At 46.3% G+C, this 19,901-nt stretch overlaps 1 protein-coding gene and 1 non-coding gene across 2 annotated transcripts in view; both read left to right on the top strand.

Annotated features, from left to right (window-relative positions):
• Positions 1-19,901, top strand: part of COL4A2 (collagen type IV alpha 2 chain) — a 207,400-nt gene that overhangs the window by 105,494 nt on the left and 82,005 nt on the right. Inside the window, exons 4-6 of the mRNA XM_064361876.1 lie at positions 15,192-15,326; positions 15,411-15,455; positions 19,104-19,220. Coding sequence (XP_064217946.1) covers positions 15,192-15,326; positions 15,411-15,455; positions 19,104-19,220 — 297 coding nt within the window. The remainder of the gene's footprint in view (positions 1-15,191; positions 15,327-15,410; positions 15,456-19,103; positions 19,221-19,901) is intronic.
• On the top strand, positions 5,047-5,150 carry LOC135268855 (small nucleolar RNA U13). The gene has a single exon (XR_010337192.1). It is a non-coding gene; the product is annotated as a small nucleolar RNA U13 (small nucleolar RNA).

Here is a 19,901-nt window from a genome sequence, read left to right as displayed (position 1 = left end):
TATACACACATGCACACACATACACATTCTTGCACAAAAATCTCACAAAAACATTATAGGTAAAGCTTTCTAGGAATAATCTTGTTAATATTAAGAAGCTGACCACCCAGGTTGTGACGGGTAAATCACGATATGGATATTCCAGCCCTCAAAGAAAGCAATAAGGTACCGTGACCAGCGCAGCCCCCCAGGTCTCGCGTCTCCCTCTCCCCGTCGTGCCCCTTGCCCCCTACGAACCCCGTGCATCTCTGGGGTCTGCGCTGGCCCCGCTACACCTCTGTGAGCACCAGACGCGCAGGAAGCACAGTGGGGCAGTGCGGCTGTGCCCGGTCGTTGCCTTCTATTTTGTGGATGAAAACTGCTATTGATTTCTCTTTTAACAAATGCCGTTGGGAAGAACCAGTGTTCTGGAGGCTGTTTTCGCCCGTGTCATGAGAACAGGGCGCCAGCTGAGTCACTTCTTTGGAATGGACGTTAATGTCACTTGGTTTCCTCTCACCCGCGACCCGGGGCTTCATGTCTGGACAAATGAGCCATCCATTATCTTTCCACCAGACTGAAGAAAGATCAGTTTCTTGCGGTTTGTTGTTCTTTTTTTAATTGCGGATGTGTGTTCAGTGTTTGCCCAAATAATCACTCCAAACCGGGGAGTCTTGGGGGAGTACAGGATGTCCAGATAGCACCAGCCCTTTGTTAACGGGAGAGATGACAGACAATAACCCCGGCGTGGTAAAACCTGGCCCACACGTCCCTTCTCCCCGGGGCCAATGCTGGGGCCATCAACTGGCCCTGGCAGCCAGTGTCTGACCAGCATCAGACACTCGGTGTTCCTGTGGACAGTAGCTTTGCACAAATTCCCAGTGAGGTGATTTCCAAAGTATCAGATACCTTCAAAGAGATGAGGAAGACCGCACTGGGGTCTGGCTCTTACTGTCCACGTTTAACCTTCCTCACACCAAGCTTCAAGTCAACACGGAGCGTGAAACATCAGTGAGCAGGAGCCGGCCGCTCCACCACTCACGGCCATGTCCCCTGCCCCCCTCGCAAGGCTTGCAGTCATCACGCTCAAAGTTAGGCCAGGTTTTTCTCTAGGTATTGTTCCCAAGCTTATAATTCCAAGTGTTCACAGTCAAATATATGTTTGGATGCCTTGAGTTGCAGCTGACATCCTGAGGGCATCTTCTGACTCTAAACAAACATAATTCTGATCACTGGGAGACTCGTTCTGTTCTTGGACAGCCCCCTGGCACTCAGTGACATGGACCCCAAGTTCCCCATCTCATGTGTGGGCTTCTGCCGCTGGTGCCTTCATCTGGAACCTCCCTGAAACCTTCCCGTTCCGACTTGACCCCCGGCACCTGTTCTTCCCACCGTTCCTTTTCTTCTTAGTGTCTCTCCCGAAGTCAAATTCAAAGCCACTTTCATACCCTTTGGTTTTCTTCATGACAAAACATGTGACTGATGTCACTGTCACCGTGCCATCAGCTTGGTTTGTTCAGAAATCAAAACAGTCACATCTTCAGTCTGGTGGAAAGATCGTCAGAACAGATTTAACAGTAACACCTAGAAAATCCAACCAGGTGAGATCAGTGAATATTTCTATTTCCTAAATGAAGAAACGGAGGCCCAGGGAAGGGCAGTGACTCGCCTGTGGTCACAGAACTGGCAGAGCTGGGATTCAACCTAGGACGCACTGAGCAGGTTTCACATCACGTGAATCCGAGTTTACCTGATCAGTGTTAAATCACTTCGGTTGGTTCACAAACCAAATGGCCACCATTCTGCCCTTTTCTCCTCCCAGCTGTCTTCTCCCTGATGCTCCTAACCCCTCACTCACGGCCTGTGGGGTCACTGCGGGGACTTCCACCGCTGCCTCCCGTGTCCCATCTTAGCTCCTATCTGAGGTCAGCACCTCCAGGTCTCCTCAGCCTCAACAGCCTTCTCCCGAGGAGCCTGAGCTTCCACGAGGTGGGCTCCTGCTTTCCCCAACTCACCTGAACACAAAGCTCATCCTCCCCCAGCTCCGGCTGAACCCAGCTTCAGAATGTACTTAACCAGCCAGACTTTTTAGCATGTGGAACTCCACAACTGTTTAGAAAATCTTCAGCCGTTTTTCAACAACCAATCTATTCAGAGAAGCTGGAGAAAGCATAGGTTATGTCTAAATAGCTCCCTGGTGTGTGTTAATGTTTCGGAATATCAGCCTGCAACTCCAGCGGCCTCCTCTGCATACCTTTTGACCAGCGTTGCTAAAAAGTAACAGGAATGACTGGTTTGGGCTTCACCTTCTTTTTCTACCCATCACTGTCCAGCAGGGAGGGGGATTAATGAGCCGTGAAATGGCTACAGTTGAGCAGGGTTGGGTTAAAGCGGAGAAGCAGTGTTCTTAAATCACCTCTGCAGGACTGGGGTTGGCTTGGTTTTGTGTGGATTTCCTTGAAACCCAAGCGTATGTTGTTTGCTTTTGCAGACAATTTGTCCATCTGCTTTTGGCTTAATTACAACTTCAGGGAAGTCAGTGGAAAAGATATATTCAGAGTCTAAAGTCGTGTCTGTTCCTCCAGGGAAGTTTGTGTGTGGGTGACAATGCCCTATAGAACTGTTTTGAAAAGCCCCGCACGAATCCTCTCTTATACGCCAGCCGAATGACCCGAACCTCTCTGTGCCTCAGTTTCCTCACCCATAAAATGGGTAGAACGACAGTACTTATCTCGCAGAGGTTTATGAGGATTAAATAGGCTGGCTGTTGGAAAGTGCTCCAAACAGTGAGCACTCTAGAGTCTAAAATTGTTAGCACCGTTATAGCTGATCCCAACCAGGGGTCACCGCTAATAACCTGAAACCATTGTCTCATGGACCTTAGCTCATTATCTCATGTACTGGTGGTCTGGGTCTCACAGAGCCACCAATACACAAATCTGGAACACTTTCCTTTAAGCAAATCAAAGGGAAGAAAATTGTCAAACGAATCAGTGGCTGAGTTTGTTCAACCACCCTGTAGAAAGAAAAATGGAATTTGACATGCTCTTTCGACATCTTTGGAACTCTGCAGTCAGGATTCTCCCCCGGGAGGTGAGCTCCCCGAGACAAATGAGGGACCTGCCCTCTGTCCCACCGAGATGAGCCATTGTAACACAAAACAATCTCAAAATTGTTGACATCACCGCCACTTGCAAATCTGTGCCTCCCCGCAAGGGCCGGTGGATTCTGCTGCCTGCCACCTCGTGTTCACCACCAGAACTGCACGTCACTCTGAGTCTGTCCTCACACCCAGGCATAGAAATGGTAAAAAGACCAAACGGAAATATGCCTTTGTGGACATAAGGTTGAAATCTGAATTTAAAACAGAGCTATCCCGTAGGCATGGAACATCTTCCTTTGATCGCATTCTCACAGACCTGCGTAGATTCACCCCTTTCCTCCGTAACCTTTAAGCCCCTGAGTCATAGGAGTTGCACTAAATTGCTTATGCAGACCTGGCTTATCACCCACAGTTGTCCTCAAAATACTCGGTTCAAATATTACCAGAACTAAATCTGGAGGAGGGAGTCCTGGCATTCCAGAGCCCTTGCCTCATGTTCCAGCGCAATCCCAGCAGATGGTCTGATTTATCTAATCAGATGCTGAGTGCGGCTGCACCGGCCCAGCCCTCCTTTCCACAAGTCTGGTGGTCTCCTTTTTTATGACTCCACTTGAGAGGCCTGGAAAACATTCTCTCTGATAATGCAGGTGATAAAACCAGATCATCTGGTGGAACAAGCAATCAGAAATTCCACTGGGCAAGCACAGAGCTCGGAGAAAAGTCGAGATTGCGGATGACATGTTTTCCAGTAGATGAAGGTGATGAAGGACTTGAATGGGGGGTGGGGAACCAAAGGAGAGGGTGAAGTCCTCTAGAGCATGACCCGCTGATGCTCGGCTTCAGAAATCGGGAACTCAGATTAATGGTCAGAAACGTGGTCTAAAAATAGAAGACTCCACGAGAACATGAATTTTAGAGCCAGGCAGAGGGGGTAAATAGCAATGCCCCAATGCATGTGTTTAACAGACAGCACGGGGAGCGCATTCTGTGTGTCAAATCCTGCCAGGGATACTGAGGACAGAATGTGAATGAGGCATGAGCCCTACTTCCAAGGGCCTCTTGGTCCCTTGTGAGTGTGGGGCAGAGATGGAGCGTGGCAGTGCCCTGCAGTGTGCTGTGATGGAACGAACCCCGGCCGCCTCCTCCAGCTGTGAGGAGGGGAGGATGTCCCCAGACAGCCCATGCTTGAGTCATGTCCTCTAGCCCCTGAGAGCCACAGGCAGTGAGGGCTGCCTGTGCCATGGCCCTGAGCTTCCAGAGAAACCAGCCCAACCGCTAGGCGCTCAGTTAGATTGGAGCATGGAGCGCATTGTGCCAGCATGGGAAGGGGCACTCCAGGGCAGCAGGGGACAAGCCCGAAGGCCATGGCGGGTGGGGTGCGGTGTTCGCAGAGCCTGCAGAGCTGACAAGGTGGCTGGGGGCAAGGCAGGCAGGGCTCTCAGAGACCCCACCACCACCTTCACTTCACAAAGGAGACATGAGCCAGCAGTGCTCGGCGGTGGAGAGCAGCCTGGACCATGACACAGGACCCTCAGTGTGAAGGACCCTCAGCGCACGTGGGAAGTGGGTGCATGGGACCCTCAGCATGTGGGACCCTTGGCACGGCGGCACGGGAAGCGAGCGTTGCTGCGTGCAGAGCACCACTGGGTCCAGGGGATGCGGGTGGGACGCTCATCTCTCTGGGCTGTCCCCTCACCTGTGGTGCAGGAGAATTAGACCCACTCCTTGGCTGCCAAACCTGCCTATGAATCTGAAGTGCATGGGGGCCTTGCTGAAAATATCAGTTCCTGACTGGGTTGTGGCTCATGCCTGTAACCCCAGCACTTTGGGAGGCTGAGGCAGGAGGAGGGCTTGAGCCCAGGAGTTTGAGGCTGCAGTGAGCTATAATCATGCCACTGCAGTCCAGCTAGGCAACAGCAAAACCCTGACTCAAAAAATATATATTACATATGTATAAATTCCCTATCCTTTGGTGGGTCATCAGCATGGTGCTGGAGCATTCACACTCGTGTGTGAGACATGCCTCTCTCAAACCTGGTTAAAATATCAGCACATGACCCATCTCACATGAAAAAATTAAAAAGAAAAAAGCAAGAAAAAAGAAAAAAATATATATATATGAAAATTCTCAGGCTCCTTCCCTTGACCCCCAAACGGCTAGACCAGAAAATTCACAAAGTCTGAGACTCCCCGTAGTTGGTACTTCGGCGGCCGGCCCGGCCCAGCCCTAGGACAGGGACCACTTCACAACGATCACACGGAACCCTGTTAAAACACAGGACAGGAGGGGGCCCGAGGATCCTGATTGCTAATGAGCCCCCCCAGGTGACTCTCATGCTGCTGACCCCCGACCTCTCTCAGGCACCCCAGATGCTCTCTGAGGTCCCTTCCAAATCCAATATTTTATGAAGCCTTTGGAAAAGTTACTGGTTACTAACGGCAAAAAAGCAGAGATGTAAATGTGAAAAGGGATGTGATATTGGTCTGATTTCAGACGGCTATCACTGTCTGTAAGACTCTTGCTAGGGAATGAGGCTCATGTTGGTATGTTAAGGAAGACAGAGGTTGTTTTTGTATCATAATGTATGAGAAGGAAATATTCTTTTATCCAACATGAAATGAATCCGCACTCTAGGTAAGAACTTTGGAGCCGTGTTTCTCTTTAGTGTCTGTGCGGTAGAATTTTTTTGGTAAATGATCTTTTTCCCCTGTCTTTCTGTAGCAGCAGCACACTGGGTGGATCTCAAATGCATTGCGCTAAATGAAAGGAGAAAGGCTCAAGACTCCACACTGTATGGTTCCGTTTCTGTGAGTGTCTGGAAAAGGCAAATTACTGAGAGGGAGAAACAGGAGGAGCGGACCAAGGTTTGGAGAAGGGAGCATTGGACAGCGAAGGGGCCACACCTGGAATGTGGCGTGAGACGGAGCTCTTCTGTCTCTTGCCGAGAGCGGTGGTTACACAACTCTGCATTTGTTAATGACACACCAGATAACCCACCAAAAAAATGAATTTTATTGTATGTAAATAAAAAGATAAACTATCTTTTAAAGGAGTAAGAACACTAAGTCAAAATAAAGTCACAGATAAGTAGGCAGTAGCCAGAGGAGAAGGAGGGGGACAATGGTTATCAAGCATTTTCTAACAACAGAAAAGGTGGAGTTCGGTTTAAAGCATGTCCTATTCAGGAACATTTCAAATAAAGATAAGGGGGAAAGCAGTGTGTCACAACCAGTTCAAACCCCCTCCCCACGCCCACCACCCCACCCTTTTTTCTTAGTTGGCCGAGGTGGTGCTTGCTTTTTCATAGAACCAACTCAATATAATGCTAACTTCAAGAATATTTTTCTCTCATATGTATAGACTGCTGTTCAGTCTAAGTGCAAAATAGATATAACTCTTGGTCCCGTCCCTGGGCTATGCCACAGATAGGGAGAAGGCACGTGGAAGACAGGCGGCCCGCTTGCTAACCTCACGGGGACCCGCCTCTGGGAGGCTGCCCACGCGTCTTTCCTCTCACTGCCTCCACCTGGGGCAGACTCTGCAGGGCTGTTAGCCGCTTGCGACCTGCAGAGGCCCATGGGGTAATGACAGTCCCGTGGCACAACGGGAACACAGCTTCTCAGCCATGAGTCATGCCATGCTCTTGGGTGCGAAGATGATCTAAGAATATCAGGAAAAACATGGCACATGCAGTTGGCACATGAAAATTAGTAACCTGCAAGTCAGGTCATAAGTATAGACAACGAGCGCTTTTAATTACCAGTCACGGTGAGACTCTGGTAGCTCAGTAGTTGGCTCTATGCTAATTGTCACTCTAACCATGTAAGTAGAGGCCGCCACCTCAGCGTCCGTTACCTCTTCATGACTTTCAGGCTGCGTGACGGTGATGCTTTGGGCATTGAGATATTGCATGTCGGTAATGCTAAACTAGAAAAGGCGTTTCATACGCATTCGAGGTCTGATAGCCAGAGCTCTCTGCATGCTGCCTGTGACTCCAGAATCTGCTTCCTCCTGGCCCCTTCCACAGGTGCAGTCTGGACTCCCAAGGCCCTGAACTCATCCACAATCAGACTCCAAGTCTTCTTAGAGGACAAGCAGGCTTAGGAAATCACGTCAGTCTATTACACCATGATTCACATTCAGGCAAATGAAATGTATTTATTGCTAAGAGCACAGAGGTAATAAAAGGCTTTTCCAGAAAACCAACTTTTCCAACACATGCCAGGCAAAATCATATCCAGACTATAAAAAGTTTGGGCTAAAAGCCATTGAGCGCAACCACCCATGTGCCGCCTATTTTTAGAATAAGGAGCAGGGGTTTTCGGACTCACTGATACTGTGGGTGGGGAATAGGAGATGATCCACTTTTTCTCTGCTCTAAAATGTGCATCTACTCCAGTCAAATCATTTCGGACAAAACTGTGTAATAGCATCTTAAAATTCTAGGTGGTACCTTCTGGGTTTTGAAAAACTTTTTGTGGAGATAAAGCATGACAGAAGCCAGTGGCTTCCCCGACTTCACCCTCACGCCTGAAGGTAATTCGGTCCGACCCAGTTTCCGTTCTGCTGCCCTGTGGGCTGCGCCCCAGACAGTTCTCGAAATTTCTGTCGGTATCACCCTCAGACAGACCAGATGCCGTACAAGGAGAGCTAGGTCTTGGTTTCTTCAGATTATTTCCCTGGCAGACACTTTTTAAAAGCACGCGGCTGGACGGTTTTTCCCAAATGTCACTTTAAAGGCGTACACTCTCCTTCCTTTTCTAAATGCTCTCTGTCCTGTAAGCTCACTTGCAGGAATACCTGGAGGGGACACACTCTCGGTCGCCGGGCAACGTGCCTGTGACGTCACGGCGTGTCTTTATCTTTGCCTTCACTCAGCCTTTCTTTTGTTGTTTGTTTTTAGGTCAAGGTTATTGAGGCATAATTGACATACAAGTCATTGAATACTGACAAATGTATGCAGCCATACAACTGCCAGAATCGTGCTCTGGAGCAGGTCCGTTCCCCCAGAACCTTTCCTTGTACCCTCTCAGTTAATTCCCTCCCTCCACTCCAGCCCTGGCAGCCACTCATCTGCTTTCCGTCTTTACTTTTGCCTTTTCTAGAATGTCATAAAAATAGACTGTAAGTTGCGTTTTGTGTCTGGCTTCCTTCACAGAGCAGAATGCCTTTGAGATGCAGCCTTACTGCTGTACACGTCGGGCACTTTGTTCCTTTTTTATTGCTGAATAGCAATCCCTTTCAGAAGCTAATTTAATAAAAGCAGGATGGACATTCTCATACAGGTCTTGGTGTGGGCATACGCCTTCGTTTCCCTAGGGTGTATATCTAGGAGAGGAATTGCTGGGTCCCGTGGTGGGTGGATGTTGAACTTTAGAAGAAAGTGCCAAGCTGTCTTCCCCAGAGGCTGCGTCCTTTTGCATTCCTGCTGGCAGCCAATGGGACTGAAGGTGCCAGCCTTGCCAGTTCCAGGCGTGGCCACCTTTTGCTGTGTGTATTCGCCATTTTAGTCCATCGCAGTTATATCGTCTGTGGATTTAATTTGTTTTTCCCTAATGACCAGTGATGTTTCGTATCTTTTCATGTGTACAACTTCTTTGGTGAAGTGTCTGCTCAAAAATCTTTTGCCACATTTTGCAATTGGGTTGTTCATTCCCTTATTATTGAGTTTTGAGAGTTATTTGTATGTTCTGGATAAAAGTTGTTTAACAGATGTGTGTTTTGCAAATATGCCTCCCAGTCTGTCCCCGGCCTTTTTATTTTTAACAGTATATTTGACTATCTAACTTTTTAAATTCTAGCCAACTTTTTCTTCTATAGGTTGTGATCTTTGTGTTTTTATCTAAGAAATCTTTGCCTAATCCAAAGTCACAAAGATTTTCCCCTTGTTTCCTTCTAGAAGTGATATAGCTTTAGCTCTTACCTTTAGGTCCATTTTGAGTAAATGTCTGTATGTCGAGTGACATAAAGGTGAAGGTGTGATTCTTTACATGTGGATGTTATTGACTTTGTATTCACACTAGTACTGCAGTCTACATCACATCATTCCGGAGGGCAGAAATTCTAAGGATCCATATAATTCCACCTCATACAACTGAAATTCTTAATACGGGATAGTACCCAGGGGTGGGACAAGTGTTTTATGTGCTAAATAAGAAGATAGAGATACAGGGTGTGCGATTTAACCTCAGCTCTGTGTGGCATGGAATCGGCTGCTGAGAGTTAGCTGTGTAATATACTGTACAAATTCTAACCTTTACATTATTGTTACCTTGGAACATGCTACTAATTTCATCTTGCCAGAGTAGTCTAAAAATTGCTCAGAAATGCTAACTGATCATCCTTAAGAACAATGAATATTTCTAAATTTTGGCTGGCAGAATTATTTTTCTAGAACCTAAAAAGTAGTCTCTTCTGCCCTTGGGGACATTTTACATATTTCAAATGTGTGGCAAAGAGCTCACAGAAATTAACTAGGACTTAGGTTGGAATCCCTGGAGAATCACCAGGAATTGCAGCCTTGGACAGGCCTTGAAGCTCTGGAACACAGTGCGGAAGGGAGGGAGGGTCCGCCCTGGGGAACAGAGAGGATGTGGGCGTCTGCTGGGCGCCAGTGCCCATAAAAGGTGAGACAGGAAGAGTCCATTTAGGAAGGAGAAGGGATTTCCTACTATTCAGATTTCAGCTGGTAAGTCATGAAAAGCTCATTCTTATTCTACCAGTAAAATACTGTACTGTAGATTAAAAATCCTGATGTGTAGTGAAGCAGTTTTTATCCTCGGAAACATTTTTTTATCCTTCTTTGATAAATGAAACTCTTTCTACTCCCTTACCCAAGGAATATTTTAAGGTTAATGAACAATGAATGGAAGCCACAGGGTTGTGTGATGTGAGACCCTGATTAATCATCCATCTGTGCACCTTTGTTTAAGTCTGAAGCTGTACAGTACACTGCATGTGCCCATATCTGATAAGATTTTGCCTCTTTTCTCAGAAGTGAAATTCCCCAATTCATGAAAGCTTCGAGTGTCAGGACCCTGAGCGCATTCTCTCCACAGTTGTGGTATTTGAACAATGTGGATTCAAGTCTGGACTCATTGCATCTGCCTTTTCAGACCACAGCTTCCAACACTGACCCGGATGCCCCATGCATGCTCCAGCCATGACTTCAGACAGGGAAAAGCAATGTGCAACCCCCACATCCTCACGACAGTCAAAATGTATTCTGTCTTATAGACATCACTGAAGTATAAGGCCAAGACTGGTTTAGTTAGAAATAATGTTTAACCAACATCAATACCCGATGTTTCTCTGCATGACTCAGTAAGCCAGACCTTCCTCCTGAGCGCCAACCCCATGTTTAAGAGGTTTTTCTTATTGAAAGTCACTTATCTCTTCCCTTAAGAATGCCAGGATGGGGGTTAGAGTGGTCTCACACACTGGTTCTCAAACTTTAATATACCAAGGAATCTCCTGGGGATCAGTTCAACAGCAGACTTGGGAGTTCTGGGGCCAGGCCTGAAACTCTGCATTCATAGCAAGCTTCTGGGTGATGCTGGCACAGACCTCCCTTGGAGCAGCAAGAGCCTGGTGGAGTCAGCCACCTCCCCACAGCTGAGGGCACCATGGTCAGCCCTCACATTGGTCCCATCCAAGCCCCGGTTCTCTGTCTGCTCCACAGGAGTTCGTGTCACTGCATGGAGTCACTGTGGGGACAAAATGAGAGAAACCATGTTTGAAACTTGTAACAACACATCATCTCAAGAGATACAAACAGTTAATCAATACTGTTCATTATCCTGAGTCCTAGGTAGTATCTCCATACCTACTGGACGGTCTGGTGGTGAGAGCCGGGCAGGGGACAGGGGACATGATGTTACCACTCCTGTCCACAAGAGTGGCTTCTGAGAAGTACTTGGTGGATTTCTCAAGGATGTTGGAGGAATATTAGGAGCTTTAGAAATTTAGAAGCTTTTAAGATTGATACAAAGACATTTAAACTAGACTCTTTTCACTTTCTGAGGGTAATTTTTATTTTTAATGTCACTTATCACAAAAGGAAAGAAAGAGATGAAAATAACTTTTCCCATCGGGACTTTTTGACTGAGGATGGAAGTTGGTAAGGATGATGATTAGCACAAAGGAAAACCCTTGGCATGTACCTGGTCCTCCCAGCTGCTCTTTATAGATGCACCACACTTCCTTAGTGGACAGGAAATCCTGGGGAAAATCTCCATCCTGATGACCAAAGTGTGGCCTCCTCAGGCTATGACGTAGATGTGCATTTAGTCCCAGCAATGCAGGAATTACACTGTGCACAGAGGTGAGGGCTCCATCTGGGAGGACGAAGGTCTAACTCACATTCTGCTCATGTTCTTCCTGGCCCTCCCTCAGCGGGGAAGCTGGATGGAATTCTGTGAAATGTTCCATCTCATCAGAAGCTCAGGATGGGCTGTTTAGAAGTGATGCCATCTTGACACCCACTAGAATGGCTATAGCCAAAAAAATGAAAAATCACAAGTACTGGTGAGGGTACACAGGAATTGGAACTTTTGTGCATTGCTGGTGGGCATGTAGAAGGGTGCCGGCAATGTGGAAAAAGAGATTTAGCAATGCCTCAAACATGTGATACTCCTGCACACATATTTATAGCAGTACTATGTAGCAATTTTGCTCCTAGGAACACACCCAAAAGAATTCAGAACAGAGACTCAAGTAGTCAGTCAGACACACATATTCACAGCAGCACTATGCACAGTACCCAAAGGTACAGACACCCCAGATGTCCAGAACAAATGAATGAACCCACTGAGGTCTATCCATACAGGGGAATATTATTTAGCCGTCAATGAATGAGGTAACGATGCATGCTACAGTGTGGATGAACCCCAAAAACATGATCACTGAAAGAGGCCAGACACGAAAGGCCACGCATCATATGATTCCATTTATCAATAGATCTGCAGAGGCAGAAAGCAGATCGGCGCTCACCAGGCACTGGGAAGGAAGAGAATGGGGAGTGATTGCTGACTGGGTCTGGGACTTGCTTTTGGGGTGAGGAGCACGCTTTGGAACTAGACAGAGGTGGTGGATGCTCAGCATGGCCAATGTGCTAAACGCCACTGAGTTGTATCCTTTGAAATATTAGCTTTATGTTATGTGAGTTTTACTTCAATAAAAAGGCTACAGCTTACTCCAGAAGAGGGAAGACTAGAGTTTTTTATTCCAAAGTCAGACTCCCCAACCAAGAAATAAAGATGAGAAAGGAGTTTACTGTCAATGAAAGGAAAATGAGTACATGATGCGGTGAGCCACTTTCCCCATCAAAGGGAATTGAGGAAGGGGTAATGAATGAAGATAAGAGTGTGGTTTTTTATCATTCAGACGTGCATATTTCCATTCTGGTTAGTAGCAGATGTTCCCTCTGAGCTGGCTCTATGAAATAATCTCACTGGTCACTGCTGCTTGTTTGCTTGGCTAAAAAATAATAATCCCACTGGATATGTAGTTTGTGGGCAATTAAAGTGACAGTCCTGATAAGAAGCATTTTATCCCCTAGAAGACAGTCTGTAGACACTCACAAACCGCAGGCCTCGGCATGGTGAGGGGAGCTTAGGATTACATGGTACATAATCTTATAGTCTAGCATAGCTGCAAACTAAACAAAAATGAGCACCACTGGGAAAGGTCCACAAAAGTTAGAATCAAAACATGTTTTGTTCCCAAACTTACAACAAATGTCACGTAATGAACCACTAAGCATTGAAGACGGAATGAGCCTGGGACGTCTTGCGGCCAGGGCCAGGGCCATCCACCTTCCACGAGCCTCCTCGCCGAGGCAGAAACACGGTGCAGGAGCCTCCACTGGATAATGTTCTCCAAAGACGTTGAGTACATGGGCTTCACCACGACTTAGGAGGCCTGAGATCAGGCTGCCCGAGTGAGTACTGAGGTGGCATTGATAGGACCCCTCTGGGGCTTGTGGAGGGCAGAGGAGAACCCACCATCTCTGAAACTCTGACTTCGGTCCAGATCAGGGAGCCCTGGGGGAGCTTTCCCAGCTCCCCTTGGTTTGAGGGGACAGGGGTCCCAAGCTTCAGGATACACCATCTTCCATCCGCAGCCTTAATCTGCGTGGATAGCTTCCACCCCAAAGAATCGTCTTAACTACTTTCCCTGATGTCTGGGGTCTAACATCTCCAGGCATTGCCGGACAGGAAGAGTAATGAATTTGGAGGTGAACTCTCCCCACACCTCTCCATGCTAATGCCTTGATGACATTAACACCGCCCCTGGCTGTGTTTTTAAGTTCCTCATTTCACTTCAACTGTGTGGATTGCTGAGAACAGCATTAGGGACACCCTACGAAGACAGACACACTTCCCAGCTGTTACCTAGAGGCGAGAGAAGAGAAAACTAGAAAAGTGGCCCAAGCCCCCATCAATCTCAAGGCGAGGCAGGAATTTGACATTTCACAGCAATTGAGGCTTGGCAGGTAAAGGTGCTGTGTGATGAATCAACGGCAGACTCACTTGTCTCAAGAGGGATCGACAGGCATTTTTTTAAGTTTGGGCTAACCTGTGAAATATTAAAGTATAACTATAATTCTGTTGTTAGTTCCATCGTAGGAAAGACAGAACTCCCCCTCCTGTTCTTCCTCATTTTTAAAACATTTTTATTGTGGCAAATTTATTTTTAATTTTTCTAATGTAAAATTTTAAAATGTTTGTTATAGTAAAAGTATGTGTGTTCTCACTTATAAGTGGGAGCTGAACAATGTGAACGCACGGGCACAGGGAGGGGAACAGCGCATCCCGGGCCTGTGGGAGGTGGCGGGGGGAGGGAGAGCATCAGGACAAATAGCGAATACATGCTGGGCTTAACACCTAGGTGATGGGTTATTTTATTGTATTAAGTTCTAGGGTACTAATAAAGTCAAATAAACACAGAGCATCAAAGTTACCATTTGGGTCACACTGCCATGTTCACTTCCATGGTGGCATTAAGTTCTTTCACGTTGTTGGGTAACCTTCACCATCATCCATCTCCAGAACTTTCTCATCTTCCCACACCGAAGCTCTGTGCTCATGAAACAGCGATTCCCCCTGCCCTTCCCCACCCAGCCCCTGGCAGCCTCATTCTACCACTGTCTCCATGGATTTGCCTATTCTAGGGACCACATAGAAGGGACTCACAGGATTTCTCCTTTGGCGACTGGCTCCTTTCACTCAGCACAGAGTCCTCAAGGTTTATCCCTGTCACGCCTAGGTGACCCCTTCCTTCCTCTTTAAAGGCTGAGTACTATTCCATCGTGTGGGTTTCCATCCATTGTGGGACACTCACGAGGTTTCCACCTTTTGGCTGTAGTGACTCATGCTGCCGTGTGCGTGTAAGTGCACCAGTGCAAGCCCCTGCTTTCTACCCACCGAGAAGCAGACTCGAGGGATCCCATAGTAACTCTGTTTTTTCATTTGTTAAGGAGCCGCCAGAGTGTTTTCCAAAGCAGCTGTACCATTTCACGTTCCCACCAGCAGCACACAGAGGTTCTGGTTTCTCCACACCCTCACCAACACTTGTAATTTGTTTTTTTAAAAAAATAATAACCATCCTAATTTGTATGGACAAACATTTTTATATGTTTCAGAAACTCTTTTTTTTCTCTCTGTGTAAACAAAAGGAAAGATTAACCACTTAAACATCTGAGGGCCACTTTGATATCTGAATGCAATATACATTTCCACACCTACCATATGCCTTATATTGAGGAAAACAGAGATGAAATTGTAGAAATTCATTTGGAAATTTTTTTATACAAAAAGACCTTAAAAGAAGCCAAGTGAGTTCATTCTTTCATCCCAACACGGTATTATCATTTCACAATGAGATCGTAATTTAGGATAATTTTTTTCTAACATTTTGTATTTTTTCTTCTTAAACTCTGTGACTTCTTTCTTTAGCTATCGTGGCAGTAGATGGTGATTTACATGTAATGCTCCCTGCAGATTATAGCTCTTTAAAAACAAAAAATGTCGTTTTGAAAGTAACCATAACCGATCATGAGTATTGATTGGATTAATTGAGGAAATTGAACCTATGCTGTTCCCACAGGGTCAGCCTGGGCCGGTGGGCCCCCAGGGGTACACCGGGCCCCCCGGACTACAAGGATTCCCGGGACTGCAGGGCCGCAAAGGAGACAAGGGTGAAAGAGGAGCCCCCGGAATAACAGGACCCAAGGGAGACGTGGTACGCACCGCCGTGGTGTTCCCCGGGCCTCGTGAGGGTGGTGGGTATCTCAGCCCTGGTTAATTTCGTTTGCCTTCTTCACAGGGAGCAAGAGGCGTTTCTGGATTCCCTGGTGCCGATGGAATTCCTGTAAGTTTTATGGAAGATTAGAATTTTAAAACATTGCGTGCATTCTAGGCAATACATTTGTGACTTAAAGAAACATTTTGAATGAGATCTCCTTTTTTGTTTATAACGTGAAACACGTGGGGGCTATATGTGTGTGTTCTCCCCACGGAATTCAGTCAGACATTAAACAAATTGTCTGCTTTGTAAACGTCCTTATAGACTTGGCTTCAGAATTGAGGCTACTTTGCTAAACTGCCCGTTGTTTGGTAATGCAAAGCTAGAGTGCTGTCCAGATACACGCCCTGAAGAGCGAGTCTAGCTATCTCATCTGAACTGTAGAGCAACGCGAATATGATTTACATCGGCCAGGAGCATGGGCAGCATGAAGCCCTGCTGAGCATTTGTGCAGCTTCTTAAGGTCTTTATAGTAACCACACATAAAAAAGAAAAAGAAAAGGCATGGTTTGTTCATGAGAAAAATCTCAAAATGCAATAAAATGTGTTTTTGTAACCTAGTTTACTTTACTTCTTGTGGCATTAAAAAAATAAACAAAACAGCCTGACTCATAGCCTTCTTCACAGGGACCCATGAGCAGATTTCCCAGGGTTGGCTTCCTGGCCAGACCTGACCTCAGGGATCAATGTGTTTATCACACGTTCTGACCCGCCTCCCATCCGGCTACTGCTGTGGTTCTGAGACATCTGCTTCACAAGCCTCACACATATACACAGATGTGTGTGCCCGTGCCCTGCAGCAGCAGACTTGCTATCACCACACACGTACACGCACAGGGAGGGAGACCCCGATCCCAGGCTGCAAGAGTAAGGCCATGCCTTGCAGAAGACAGCAGGGAATGAGCGAGTGGCGGGTAGTCCCAGAGTCATGTGTCTCCATCAGATCTTCATTCCCACAGCCGAGGAGACGTCTGCAGAGCAGAAGGAGACGGTCAGGGCAAAAGAAAGCAAGTCACATTTGCCACGACGAGAGCGGCAAGCCAGTGATCTCAGGGTCACCTGAATGGTGGGCTCAGACAGACACTTGGGCTCACCACACAGCCCTGAACAAGTGAGGAAATCCACATCAGCCAGAATCTTGAGAAGTGGACAGAAATGAAGAATCTGCACATTCCAAAGATTAAACAGATTAGCAAAGTATTTTCATACTAATGGCCTGAGTCTAATCACCCATTTTAAAACTACTCTTTTGAAGTCTTTGGAGTGTCTTTCAGTTTTGTCTCTGGCTGGAATCTGAGTTAAAATGGAGTGGTTATGGAAAGCAATTGCAACTCATCCGCACCAGGCTTCCTGCACGTTTCCACTTGATACTCAGTGTCAGAGGCAAGGGTCTCACAAACTGGGGAGGAAGTAACCATAATTCGGAGGAATGATTGTGGTGAGCAAGTGAGGACCATTTTCTTTCTTTCTTTTGTTTTTGAGAAGGAGTAAAGCCCAGGCTGGAGTGCAATGACATGGTATCTCGGCTCACTGCAACCTCCACCTCCCGGGTTCAAGCGATCCTCCTGCCTCAGCCTCCTGAATAGCTTGGATTACAGGCACGCGCCACCAAGCCTGGCAAGTTTTTGTGTTTTTAGTAGAAACGGGGTTTCACCATGTTGGTCAGGCTGGTCTCGAACTCCTGACCTCGTGATCCGCCCACTTCGGCCTCCCAAAGTGCTGGGATTACAGGTGCGACCCACTACGCCTGGCCGTGAGGACCATTTCCTATTTTCTATGGAAACTTGGTGCTGCTTGAAGGATCCAGTCTCTTTTAACTGTATAACTCTGATACTACAAATTAACATAAATGTCACTCCTCATAAGTAATCTGTTAATGAATAGCGTTTGAGGGACCTGGATCATTTTAGCTGATTAGAAGTTATATATAAAAAGTGATATGCAGTAAAATCTTAGAGTGGTCTCAGATAGCAATGTGTCTAATTTGATGCTGAGCACAAATAGATATTTAGCTCAATATAATTAAAATTTTTCTTTGAAGCACAATTTCAAACTAAGATTAGATTGACATGCAATTTCAAATAACTTAGATCAGTTCTAAGCAAGTAAGGAAGACTGACAGCAGACAAATAATAGAGAAGAATTTTAAAATGACAGTTTATTTTAAGGAAGAACATCACAGAATTCTAGGAATCTGGAGCAGAACGCGTGGAGAGCTGTTTTCTCGAGCTGAAATACAAGGGCCCCTGATGTCTTTATTTCAAAGCCACCAGAGAGCCAGCTCTGCAAACTGAGAAACTGCCTGCAACGGGGAGTCCTCTGGCTCACCAGAGAGTTTCACTGAAGTCTGTTGGATCTCTTGTCTGATGGCACCAGTTCCAACCAGTGGCTGTGAACATCTGAAGCAAAGAGCTGTGCAAATAAAAGTTCCATTTTTTTATTGTATTTCTTAATATCATTCAGGTTACGGAGCACTGTATGTAGGATTTGTTGTGTGGTGATTTTTTTGTGACTTCTTTTTTTGAGACAGAGTCTCATTCTGTCGCCCAGGCTGGAGTGTAGTGATTTGATCTCGGCTCACTGCAACCTCCACCTCCTGTGCTCAGGTGATTCTCATGGCTCAGCCTCCCGAATAGCTGGGCTTATAGGCATGCGCCACCACGCCCGGCTAATTTTTGTATTTTTAATAGAGACAGGGTTTCACCATGTTGGCCAGGCTGGTCTCAAACTCCTGACTTGAAGTATCTGCCTGCCTCAGCTTCCTGAAGCGCTGAGATTACAAGTATGAGCCACTGTGCCTGCCTGAATTTGTTTCTTTATCTTGAAATTTTCCAGATTTCTCAGAATAAATGTAAAAGACATCCCAATGGCCTCAAAAATCACTCAGGAATGTATGTTTGGTTTATTATCAAGAAAACTAAAGTTTAAAAGTAACTACACAATAGCAAAGCATATATCTAAATACTGTTTAAAGAACTAGCAAAACCAGCTGTGGCCATGTAGTGCATAAATTATAGATTATTAACCCAGGCCCTGTATGTCCCCTGGTACCAGATGAACGCAATGAAGATGCCACAAATTTAGCCTGAGCCCCTCCAATCATTGCAGACACTGGAGGGGTTGCCTTTCCCCACCCCCAGACACTTCAGAAAACCTGACATGCTTTATCTTCGTGTTTAAGATCCAAAAGGTCATGTTTCCCAAGAAACAAGAGGCAGTCAGTTCTTTTAAATATGGCAAGGCCACTGATGAAATCACTTTGCTGGTGTGTCTGCTCTGTTTAGCATGTGGGTCTGTGAAACTCACCATCTAAAGTTCAGGTGGGCGCAAATGATGAGGACTTTCCTGTTATCCTGAGAAGGAGGCACTGCTTCTAAAACCTTTTCTAGAATTTTTAAAATGTACTTTTACTTGTCCCTGCTAACAGACAGTCACTCAGTGAGGTAAGACAGAAGAAACCCCAAGACGGTGTACTTCTTACTGAAGCCGACATGAAGCAGAACTTTGCTTTGAAAGCCTTTCCCTGCTTAGAACTATACCTCCTGCCTTCACTTATTTAATCTTTCACTCATTTATTTGTTCACTTTTGAGGTGTCCTTTCCTTGGATTCACACCGGGAACGTTGCTTATAAGAATATTTAAGACTGTTTTATCGCACAGTTACGTGACAACTAGAAACCTGCTGGCTGATTGACTCACGGCTCTCTTTCCCAGGGACACCCGGGGCAAGGTGGGCCCAGGGGAAGGCCCGGCTACGATGGCTGCAACGGAACCCAGGGAGACGCAGGTCCACAGGGGCCCCCCGGCTCTGAGGGGTTCACCGGGCCTCCCGTGAGTATCCCCACAGCGCTCGTGCTCCAGGGACAGGCAGACCCCTGCTAAGCCCCACCTTTATAACCTGGAGGGCCTCCCACTCATTGTGGCCAGGATGAAAGCATAACTCCCTGTTGACACCCAAGATGTGACGTTTCTGGATTCGAGTAACTTCACCTTTCATATTCTTAAATGTTAGGTAGAAAATAATCATTGTGGTTGATGTTATTCACTCTCACGGGCTCCCCAGGGTCACTTCATTTTCTCCCAGATTCTCGTGAGTAATAGTGGAATCGTAAAACGAAAATTAAAAAACAGAAACCTTGACAAAATTCTGTTTGTCAACACCTTTATCAGATTATGAAATGCTCTGTGACGTGGGAGTGCAGGTATTGTCCAGCATATACCATGCAGGGCTTTGTTTTTTAGTGGATGAACTTTTATATAATCATCTGCTTTGTGGCCTCATTTATTTTTTAGGGTCTTGGTAAAACATCCTAAAACACATTTTCTGTAGTTTGTTGCTACCTTATTTCCAAGAAAATCTTGCAAATTCAGGGTTATACTAAAATTTTGTTTGGTGAGACTTTTTATTTAAAAAAGAAAAGCTTTAAAGTGGGGAGGGAAGAGCAGTCACTAACCACCTTCTTCATGTTTTCACCTGAAGCAAATGGATTTCTCCTTCTCAGTTCCTCCTCC

The sequence above is a fragment of the Aotus nancymaae genome, unplaced genomic scaffold (genome assembly GCF_030222135.1).
Source record: "Aotus nancymaae isolate 86718 unplaced genomic scaffold, 86718_ANA_hifiasm-v0.15.2.pri h1tg000044l, whole genome shotgun sequence".
Lineage (NCBI taxonomy): Eukaryota > Metazoa > Chordata > Mammalia > Primates > Aotidae > Aotus > Aotus nancymaae.
Note: the sequence above shows the minus strand (reverse complement) of the source record. Positions and strands in the feature narration are given on the sequence as shown.